The sequence below is a fragment of the Grammomys surdaster genome, unplaced genomic scaffold, assembly GCF_004785775.1.
Source record: "Grammomys surdaster isolate TR1022 unplaced genomic scaffold, NIH_TR_1.0 240, whole genome shotgun sequence".
Lineage (NCBI taxonomy): Eukaryota > Metazoa > Chordata > Mammalia > Rodentia > Muridae > Grammomys > Grammomys surdaster.
The window spans coordinates 2,034,089-2,046,077 of NW_021604685.1; the positions used below are offsets into that span (position 1 = coordinate 2,034,089).

Genomic DNA, 11,989 nt, shown 5'->3' on the forward strand with positions numbered 1-11,989 from the left:
TCTCTCTCTCTCTCTCTCTCTCTCTCTCTCTCTCTCTCTCTCTCTCTCATCTATCTATCTACATATCTATCTGTCTATCTATCTATCTATCTATCTATCTATCTATCTATCTGCAAAAGAAACACTATTAACACTGTTTGAGATACAAGAAAATCAGGAAAGCCTTCTTTAAATTGGTAACATTTAAGAAGAAACTTGGAACATAATGATAATAGCAGCAGCCTTCATGCTACACAGAAAGGTGGTAATTCTAAAGGCCCCGAGGTGATAAGCATGCTTGAGATGATTCATAAATGGGCAAAAGTGGCCAGGATGGTTGTCACAGTAACTTAAGGTAGAAGAATTGCAAGTAAAAAGGGTTACAAGGAACCTGACACCACAGCAATTGAAGGACATGACTCACCCTGTTATTACTGCCAGCTGCTGCTGCTGGTGTCAAAATGTTTCTCCCAGTCTCTCATTATTCTCCTAAGGTGAGAGACCCCTCTTTGGTCTTAGTAACCTGAAAGTTTTAGTTCATTTTGAGATAACTGTCGATACTAACCTCAACAGAAAAAGTGTACTATATTACCATTTCTCAGAAAACTGCCACTGACATCTTTGAATGGGGGGACACTTTGTTATTTCAAGATGGCAGTAAATGTTCTGTTTTTTTTTTTCACATAACTTCCACCGAAACTGTCAGGGCCGGAAGTTAGAGGAATGCTCTGTAGCTATGCACCAAGATGAAATCCCAGCCTCCACTGGTACCTTAGTGGCATGCTTAGTGCAATGTAATTAGTGACAGAAGTTTCCAGATTACATTTGGCCTTGTTTGGTAGCTGCCTGGTAGAAAGTGTGTTGTTTTAGGAGAGTAAGGATATAAGCTTTGACTCTCACATCACATCATCTTACTGGCAAGGGTAGGCTAAAATAAGAGCATTCTATATTTGGTTTAGGTAATAGAAAAATAGCTTATGATGCTATTTGGCTAGATTGTCCTTTTCTTTACATTTTCCCTTGAAAAATAAACAAAAAATATCAGGCTTTCCTTGATAGCCTTTATAGTCTGTCCTTATTGAAATTTGTATTGTTGGCTTTTCTCCTACCCAATCTTTACCTTATAAGCTACATGGACGAATTAATTGGATAAACACTGTCTTTCCTAATGCCTATCACTGGGATGCTTCTGTGAAGAAGTGGAAGATGCTTAACTCTCAGGGGGCATATAGGCTTGAGCTAGAGTCTCAGAACATCACTTAAATATAATCATCAGAAAATCATTAAATCTATAAGAATTTAAGATTTTTTTCTTCATAAGATGGAGATTATCAGGGGCAACTACTATCTAAAACTATCATGAGGGTTTTGTTCAATAAAATACAAAGTATCAATGCTTATGAGAGTATCAACTCACATAAGAGAGCCTTACTGGTGGTGGTGGTGTGTGTGTGTATATGTATGTGTGTGTGTGTGTGTGTGTGGTTAGCGCTGTGGAAACCACCAGGAGTGAAAGAATCTTTTGGAAGAAAGGGTTTGCTTGGCTCACATGTCTGGATCCATCATTGAGGAAAGTCACGGCAGGAGCAGGAACCTGGAGGTAGAAATTGAAGCAGAGACCATGGAGGACCGCTTCTTATGGACATGTTCTCCATGCCTTACTCAGTTTGCCTTCTTCTACACCCCAGCACCATTTGCCTAGGTGCAGCACCACCCATGATGAGCTAGGTCTTCTCACCTCAACCATTAATCAAGAAAATGTTCCACAGGGTTTTCGAAGGCCAATCTGAGAGAGAGGCTTTTTCTCAATTGTGGTTCCTTGTAAATCCTCTAGACTGCGTCAAGCTGACAAAAAGATCAATCAGTAGCAGCATGCCTAATTTTAATCAAGTAGACTATAAGACCTGGCAGGTTTTCTTACACTCTGAAACAGGAGAGTCTCATCATAGCACCATTTAACAACTAGTAATTGCCAACCAATCAATATTTTGTCCATTGATGCTGCTAATATGCCTCACTGTTGCCTGTACTGGGAATTCCTTTCCCTAACATCTCTTTTCTTTGTTCAATCCTGAGATTGTAGTGACTTCCCCTGTTCTTCTTCCTTTGTTCTGAGTGATCTGCATAAATGTTCTTCCTCTAAGTTCCTCCAACCTAATCCCCATTTCTCCTTCTCCCTGGCTATGTTGATAGTGCAAAAAGAATAGAACTGAGCAAGTCCCTTTTTACCTTGAAGTGAATATTTTTATATACTAAAATCCATCAATTTCTAGTATGCTTGTCAGCAATTTCTTAATAAATTTACTGAGAAGTGCAGCTACCATGATAACATTCTTTTTTTCTAAATAAGATCACATATGGCTACTAACATTAGTTGTTCCTCTTGTACTCAGTACCAAGAGACCACTAATATACCTTCTGTCCCTACTAGCTGACATATACAAGATGTGCCTTCTGGTACCTGGATTCTTTTACTTAGCATAATTTGAGTTTGAACTCTGACATATCAACTATCATAATTTCAATTATTGTAATGCTTAATATCTTATGTTGTATTACAGCTTTATTCATTCATCAGTTGATGAAATTAGATTGCTATCAATTTTGATTATTATAAACACTCCTTTTAAGATTTTTTAGTCAATGCATTATATGTACATGTTTTTAATTATCTTGATTATATATTGATGAGTAGAATTATTGAATAATGTGGCAACTGATGTTTTAAATTTTAAAAGAACTGCCAGACTGTTTCAAAAAGGTCATGCCATTTTACAATCCCACCAACATTGTATGAATTTTCTTGTTTTTTTCTCATCCTTGTCAGCATGTATTTTTATTAGGATTAGCCAATATTTGAGATAGGAAGAGATTTAATTTGCCTGGTTTTAAATAAAATTATAGTAGTGAAGAACATTTCAAATCAAATGCTATCCTGTTAGAAGCCCCTTGAATCCAATAACACAATAAACAAAAATACAGATTAAACAATGGCAAAGCAATGTTCTTAAGAGTCAGTCTTACAGATTGTCTAGTTTATGTGTGTGTGTGTGTGTATGCATGCATGCATGTGTGTGTATCTGTTCTCCTATTTTTAAAATAGTATGATCAAATGGAAATGTGCACATATAAACTACAAGAGATTGGTTCATATGTTTAAATATATGCACACACACAGTTTGAAGACTATACAACCCTCCTTAAGATTTTTAAATTTAGGGCTGGGAGTGGTGGCACACACCTTTAATCACAGCACTTGGGAGTCAGAGTCAGGCAGATCTCTGTGAGTTTGAGGCCAGAATGGTCTACAAAGCAAGTCCAAGACACCTAGGGCTATTACACAGAGAAACTATGTCTGAAAACAAACAAAACAACACAACAAAAAAAGAAAAAGATTATAAATTTAGAATACAAACATGTCTGGTAGATCTGTAGCCAGACAAGACTCTAAATGTCATAAACAGTTTGAACGCAGGAGAACATAGACTATAACTCAGATCTCCTGGGTTACGAGTAGGAATTGCCATAGCTTTGGTGTTACACCCAGTGATTAGAAACACATTTCTTTCTGTACTGACTAAGCAGACACACAAAGCAACCGAATGAGTCACACCAGTTCACTGAAAGCAGAGGAATAAACAAGGCATTTGGATGTACTTCTGTTTATTGATTAATATGAATTGTTTGCAGATTATCATAAACCAAACACAACTTTTCAGTATCCACTCATGCATATGGCTCAAAATTTAACAAAATCTCTATAAATAGCTCATTTGAAGGAAAACAATAATTAAAACCTACCTACATTCAACACAAAACATCAAAGACCTTGGTAAAATTGAATGAGGGGTATGAGGGTGACATCTCATTGTGGCAGGACTATTTTTGGGAAGAGTGGTGTACTGTTGACATTTTTACTTATCTAATATTAATCACCTTAGGGAAGAAAGTTCATCTCCCACACTACATACCATTCCAGTGACATTTTTAAGTGGAGGGAAAAAGTGAACCCTGAACCCTGACTCACCTCCACTAAACACCTACTTCTCCCTTGTAAACAAAATATTTTCTGTTGCTAGTTGAAATATGTAAAATACAACTACTGTGCAGGCTCAGAGTTATGTTATATACATTTCTCATGAATTCTTCAAATAGAAGATAGTACTCAAAGTGGTCCCACTTTATAAGGACACTACTTGAGCAAATATGCAAATATGAAGTAAGCCAAGGCCAAACATCAGTTATAAAGAAAAAAACAAAGCCAACCTTCACTCTGCTTCTACCCAAGATACCACAGAAAGCAAAGCAAAACAAAACTTCATCTTATTTTAATTACCAATTCCAACTGTTCAATTCAAGAAAACAGGAACCAAGGTGATTCTTGGTATGAATGTATAATGACCTTGCTATGTATAGGCAGTGAAGTGGGGTGCCTGGGTCATTTAGTCACATTATTTTTACTGTTTTATCATCATAGGCCTTTTCACTGAGAATCAGTGATGGACTTGAGATTGAAGCAGTGCCAGGCACATAGTGACCTTTCTACAGATGGAACCTACTGAAGCTGAATCCACCTCAGATTGGATGCTAGTTCTTCTCCACCAGAAGTATAGATATGACTAATTGAAGTTGGTAAGATAAACATAAACTGTCCCAGAAAAAAGTACAGAGAGCCCAAAGACCAAGGTCTAAACCTTGGCTGACACATATTTGCTAATGCTTCCATGAGACCAGGTTGCCTGGTAGAGACTTGTGATTCGATTGCTTCTAATCCCCCGCCAAGTACAATAGGATCTTTTAACATTTTCTCTCTTATGCTTTTAACACACTTATCAGCAGTTTGACCTTAAGGCCCTTAAACAGTGTTTGTGGATGAGCTGTTATTAAAGATACACTTAACAGAATGTTGTAGAGAACACTCTCAGTTAAGGATAAGTCCTGGTGAAGAAGTCCACATTTTACCTAACCCATTAATTGCTTGTAGGTTAGAAACTAGCTGCATAAGCTTCATAAAGATTCAGAGATAAAAAAGAATAACAGAATCTCCAAGGAAATTCTTGTTTCTCTCTGCTCTTGAGATGTACAGGTAAGAGCTAAAGGCAAAATGAATTTTCAAAAAGAACCAAATGGACAGTAAAGCAGGCATTGTTGAACTGATATGTAAAAAGAAATACCCATACCTTGGGGGACCCTTCACACCCTCACTTAGCAAACTTGAAAAATGCTATGGGTATATTTGGAGGCCTGGTGGGTGGTTGCTTGAGGAGCCCAGGCACAGGAAAGGGAAAATTGACTCAGAAATGTACTTTAGTGTCCTGAAAGATCAAACTGAAGCCTGGCTTTCTGCTGGGGGTAGAGAAATATAAAACCTCAAATATTAGATAAGGCCCTGGAGACCCACGTCAAAATTCCTTTATGTGTTATGCTAAAACTCAGAACCACTCATCTTTGAACATCCATCAGACCTTCCAGCAGACTCACAGAGTGCTATCAGTCTAGGGACCCAAGAAACAAGCAGAAAAATATTATAAACAGTGTTTAAGAGCTTAAGAAAACCTTCTAATATAAGATGAACTCATGTGATAGTTTCCAGTTGAAAATTCTACTACAGTCTCAGCAGCACTATGGGATCTGGTACATTTCTTAGTGTTGGAAATGTTTTATTTGTTCTTTACCTCCTTCTTTTCCCCTTTCTCCACCCTTCTTTTCTTCTACAATTCTAGGATGGAATATATAAGACCTTGTTCATGCTAAATGCAAGTACTCCAACACTATCTAAGTTGCCATCCCTTGTGTTTTTGAGAAAGAGTCTTACAATGCAAGGCAAGCTTGCTTCCAAATTCTATTATTCCTGCTTTTGCCAGCTTGATATTGGAGGATGCTTGCATGCAGCCATGCCCTGTGCATCTACCTTTTAAGAGTCAGCAGTAAGTGTCAAATGAAGAGAAATGACTGAAATCATTCTAGCCTTTCTATGTACTCCTATTGCACTGAGCAATCCCTGCAGCACCTATATCAAAGTTTGTATAATGAGTCATGGAGACAACAACTATAATGTGAATAATGTAAAGTGCAGCACCCACAGGTTTAGTGCATCTTTACATTTTTGACCTAGAATAATTGTGTGTATTTTTCGTTTGTTTTTAACATGCTAAGTCACACCAGCATCCAGGATAGTATATATTATTCCCAAGCAAAAAGGTTCAGTTGCTTTACTCATTTGACCACTTTTCTTCATTGAAACCTGAACTACTGTGAAGGAATAGGCATCAATCCTAGTGGCTCATTTTGTACATACAAGGATACTTAAAGCCAATACATGATAGTCACATCTAAGTCCTGAAGGTCTCAATTGACATATTCCACACAAAAAAAATTATGAAGAAAAATGTTTCAATTCATGCTGAGAAGCATGTAAAACTGGATGTTCAGGCTTAAGAGAAATAGGCTGACTATTCTGTAAGCCAAGAAAGCACCAATGGTCCCCATAGTTCCACAGGGCACTACTTCTGCACCTCAGAAACTTGGTAGTCAGGACCTGACTGGAAGGGTTAAAAGGTAAGAATATTGGAGTGATAAAAATGAAAAGAAGTCTAGGAAGCAAGAATTTAAAAAATATAGAAGACACTGATTTGAATCCCCACCAGAGAGTATTGGTAGCCTGTCTCTGAGAATGAAGAGTCTAAGAAATATACTGGCTTGACAGCTATCATAGCTATATTAGTCTAGGAAGTGAATTGTAAAATTCAGGCCTCAGGCCTCCCCATATCTTCCTCAATATCCCCTTACTCTGTGTACGTGTTTGTGTGTGTGTAGGGATGCGGAGTGGAGTCAAAGCAGAAAGCTAAAATGGGAAGCATTTCATTTTTCTCTTCAAAGTGATAGGCAAATGTCAACATAGTTCTATATACTCCTTTTTTTAAGGCCAGAAATATAGGCAGGAAACATATACAGGCAGGCAAACTCTCCCTCATTCATTGTTATTCCCCTTACTTCTAAATTAATTAAAGAGAAAGAACAAGCACAGCAGTCTCATGGCTATGGAATCTGGATCCCCAGACTGGAATAAGAAAAAAAGTGTTCAAGGTCAGTCATTGGGGAATTAATCCTCTGGCAGCATGTGGCTCTGTATGCTCCATTTTTGAATGCTGGTTATTGCGGGACCTACATCCCAGGCTCCTGCTACTGTTGTTGAATAAAAGAGCAGGAAAGTCCAGCAACAAGCACTGGCAAGGTTGCCAAGAGTGAAAGAGACCTAGAAAAAGAGCAGAGCAAGTTAGAATCCTGTGATGCAAGCTCAACACCACCCTCTTCTTCCTTTTCTCTAAAGGTTAGTGGTTAGATGAGCAAAGATTTAGGACACAATAGCAGAAATATATCACCTGGCTATAGAGATGACAAATCTGTCCTATTCCAAACTAGTAAGATTTTTTTTTAAAAAAAATGGATTATGTTATAAGCACCATGTGCAAAAAATAACAATAAAAAAATTTAAAAAGGCAGTGCTTTTCAGACAGATGTTGTCTTCAGTTCTCAAACAAGGCAAATGAGTCAGAACAGAATCATAACCCATATGTGAGTATGAGATACAATTATGCTTTCTACAGTTGTGAGCTCTTGTTCACTGCAATATATGAGCAACAATTACATACTTTTTTAATGAAGAAATAGATTGGGGATCCTTAATCCAAAATTAAAAGATTCAAATCCCCAAATGCTCAAAACTTTATACAATTTGACACAACACCATAAGTGAAAATTTTCACACTTGATCACACATGACAGATTGTATTAAGAATACAATTATGAAATACTTTCAGGCTCTATATGTGTTCTTGTTTTCCTCAAAGATATGTACATACACACATATGTATATGAGACATATATTGAGATACATACACATATATTTCAAATTCAGTGATGGGTTTGAATCAGTTCTATAATGGAACTGCTAATCCTGAGTTCTAGTCTATTTCTGAGATTGGGCTGTTCTGTGATTTTAAGCGAATCACTTTTTATCTCTGTTGCTCCATTCCTGTTTGTTTAAAGTGAGATTAACATATTTCTGATTTGCCTACCACAGAGGGATAAAGTTATGAAGTTCAGAATAAAATGTAGCTGATATAAAAGGAATTTCTAATTTGTGACTGAGCATAGGAAAAGGAAAAACGGGGCCTACCATGTAGACACTGTGAAGGGCACTTTCATATGCTTTCATTCAAACCTCAAGAAAAATTATGAGCTGAAGGCTCTGTGTCTGAAAGAAGTAAAATGATTTGCACAAGTGTATACAGCTATTCAGGAATTGGTATTTCACTGAATATGGAGCCGCATATCTCTACAGAGTTGAGCTGCTTATAAACATGAAAGAGAAAATTGAACATGACTGGTTGATAGTGGGGTCTGGATGAAGAAACTGGCCTCATGTCAACCTGCCTGGTCACCAGACAATTGTTGTCTTAGAAGTCCAATGTAAACTTAGCTCAAAAGTTTAGTGCCCCAACTGTTGCCTCTCCAACCTCTATTGGTCCTAGTTTCATGCTATTCTTCCATCCAAGCCCTATGGAACAAGAGAACCTAGATTGGAAATGTCATGAAGGTGGCCTGCACCTTCTGGTCCTTTAGCCATACCTTTCTAGCTCACCATGGTAGTTAAAGGGTTGGAACTTCAAAAGGTACATAGAGCTCAAGCCTGTCTCCTGAGTATTCGGCTGTGTTCTCTCTCAAGGTTTCAGCTCCAGTAGAGGGGACAGAGCTGGAAAACTTTTGCAGGTCCAGCTCTGTACATTCAATGGGGGTGTGGACCCATTGAGAATGGCTCTCTGAGGCGCAAGAGGCCATGGTAAAGGACTCCTGAGTGGGGAAGCCGCGAGTGGAGCTGCAGTCATCATCTAGGATGGAGTTAAGTGGCTTGATCTCAAAGATGTTCTCATTCGCTGGAAATTCAGGACTGGTCTCTTGGCCAGGTGGCATGGGGAAAAGAGAATCCTCCTCCACGGCCTTTTCAGCCTCATATTGCAACGAACCTCCTGCAACTCGAAGCAGAAAGCCACTGAGTCATCCACTCAAAGTCAGGGTATCTTTTCAACAGGTTACCTCTTAATGAGCACAAAATAGGGAAGGGGTGAGGGAACCTAGGAGCCAGAATTCCTCTTCCCCTCCTGGAGGACCAGATTACCTTGAAGTGGCTAAAATGACACATTTCAGAAGCATATTTTCATTGAGGTATCACATTAAGTCTGCTAGATGCTGGATTAGGAAAGACAAATGTGTACAGATAGAGATAAATGCTTTGCAGAAAAAAGATTTTAACATGTGCCATTCTTTGATGATCTATGCATATTATGAAATATGGCAAAGGGACCAGGCAGAATTATGGTAGTACATGTTAAAATAGGAAGATTATCTTGAATTATGCATATGGGTTCATACATCTCCTAAAGCTAAATCATGGTATTTTTTATTCCATGCTTAATGATAAATATTTTACTTTAGTTGTATTTTTCTAGTTTCTAGATGTATCCTTAGAAGATTTAGAAGGCAGAAATGACACTAGAGAGATGTGGCATAAAACAAAATCAATATACCATCCCTAGTAGACGAGAGCTATGAGACAAAGGAGATGATCTTTCCCTAGAGTAGTGGTTCTCAGCCATCCTAAATGCTGTGACCCTTTAATACAGTTCCTCATGTTGTGGTGACCCTCAATCATAACATCATTTTCACTGCTTTGTCATAACTGTAATTTTGCTACTGTTGAGTCATAATGTAAATATCTGTGTTTTCTGATGGTCCTATGTAACCCCTGTGAAAAGGTCATTTGACCCCCAAAAAGGTAAAACCCACATGTTGAGAACCACTGCTTTAGAAACTGTAAATGACCTTTAACAAGAAATATACCTTCAGTCTCATATATTCATGAGGAAATAGACTCCCAGAGAGTGTACAGAAAGAACCACAGTCCTGCCAACTTCTTGATTTATGTCTTGTGAAGACCCAGGGAAGTCTGTTAAACATCTGAGGTATGATAACTGAGATAAGCCATTAAATATGTGACAATTTGCTAAAACAATGATAAGTAAGACATTCTCCCACATGAGTCTGATTCAATATGAAGTTACAAACTGAGTGTGTATTCATGATTTCTCCACTGTGGATATGGTTCTGCTGTTTGTTCAAATTATTTTTGAGTTCGTAAAAATTTCACATAAAGTTACAGTGTTCTGGATTCTTTGAAAATGTGGAAGGTTTTACAGTGCTAACAATGAGGAGAAACTAAGTAGTGGAATCTTGATTAGCTAGGAGATGGTCTTACTAGTATGCCACAATCTCATTCCGTTTTTCTGCATCTACATTAGATTTAGACCACACCAACTTGATCTTCAACTACACAGCCCTCGCAAGTGTAAGTCAATGAGTACTGATAAATATCTTTCTCATATGAAAATCAATGGGAAGCTATCTGTCCTCATGCTCCAGGAAGGGTACTACAATAATATCTTAAGCCTAGAGAGAGCTCCTCATTTCTTCTTTCCCAAAGAAGGAATATGGAAGCAGGCAGTTCTCAGATGTTTCATCACATTCACATTCTTGTACCCAGACATTTCATTACCCTTGATCCAGGATCGGGCAAGAGTTTTTATTTCACACACCACCTTGCAAAGTCTGCATGGTTACTAAAACAGAGATACTGTGGTCTACAATTATCTTCAATGTCTAAGCTACCAGATTAGTCCTAAGGAAATTGAAGTCGAGTTGAAGAAGAGTCATTTAGAATCAGAAGGGGGAATACTACACCTCCTGAAATGCTAGATTCATTTTTGTTTAAACAGAATACACACAAATAAACTATTGGGAGGCTCTAGATAGAAACTGACTAAGCAAGCTCTATCTAAGAAGGATTTTTCCAGCATAGAGTGAGTCTAAAATTGTGTTGCTTCAGTCACAGTATCCATCAAGTTAAGGAATCCCGAGAGTCCTTCTATCTGGTAAACTGTATCCTTTCCTTTACTAACACAGAACTACTCGTTTGTCTGAGATAGTTGTTGTTGTTGTTATTGTTGTTTTGTTTTGTTGTTGTTTTGTTTTGTTGTTGTTGCTCTCCCTGTTTAGTTCACAGATCTCTTAATTGCACTGAACCTGCATTGGACACTGGTATTCTTGTATGGAATTCTAATGTCTTAGTTAGTCTTGATGATCCCACCACTTCCATATTTACCTCTCAATGAACTGTACTTTCTGTCTTACATTATTGGCTGATAGATGAAGTTAAAAGCAAGTAAAAGTGTCATCAAGACTTTAAACATGATCAAATATCTTTATTTTCACTATATGGTCATTTCACGTGGCTTTGGACAGATCTCCTTGGACAGCAGCATTTTGGAGGAGAGAAAAGTATAAGAATTTTGACTAAACACAATGCTTTCAGTTATCCTACTTTGGGAAATTACTATATTGACAGCATTTACTGTAGGCCTCATCAGCTTTTATTATTAATGTAGGTACAGCTAAATCCTCTTCAACTCTAATGTTTCAGAATCTATTTGTATATATATACATATATACATACTAATACTATATTAGTATATATGTAGTACATGTAAATATATATAAAAGAAATAATGTATCCAATCCCATCTATCACTTTTAAGATTAAAAATAAGTAAAGCAAAGAATTTAGATAATTTGAGTTAGACTGTGATTTAATAATAGAGTTGGATGTTCAGTCTTGAGTTTCCTCTATCAAGCAATTTCCCATAAAGGAAAATGCTCCATGAAGCCTTAATACATAATAAACTTGTCCATTCAACTTCTAGGTAGACTCTAGCCATTTTGACTTCTTATATGTTTTATAGCATCCCAGATAGTTCCCATAGTGCAACAGAGCATCATTGCTGGGATTTTTCAATGTGTCAGGGAAGGCCTACTATCATGCAGTCTCAGAAAAATTCCTCTTGTACCAGAGAAAGAAAGAAAGAAAGAAAGAAAGAAAGAAAGAAAGAAAGAAAGA

At 37.5% G+C, this 11,989-nt stretch overlaps 1 protein-coding gene across 1 annotated transcript in view; it reads right to left on the reverse strand.

Moving 5' to 3' along the window:
- Window positions 1–7,621: 7,621 nt before the first annotated feature.
- Eda2r (ectodysplasin A2 receptor) overlaps window positions 7,622–11,989 on the reverse strand; it is a 32,652-nt gene continuing 28,284 nt past the window's right edge. The window contains exon 7 of the mRNA XM_028774365.1: window positions 7,622–9,014. Coding sequence (XP_028630198.1) covers window positions 8,632–9,014 — 383 coding nt within the window. The 3' untranslated portion in view covers window positions 7,622–8,631. The remainder of the gene's footprint in view (window positions 9,015–11,989) is intronic.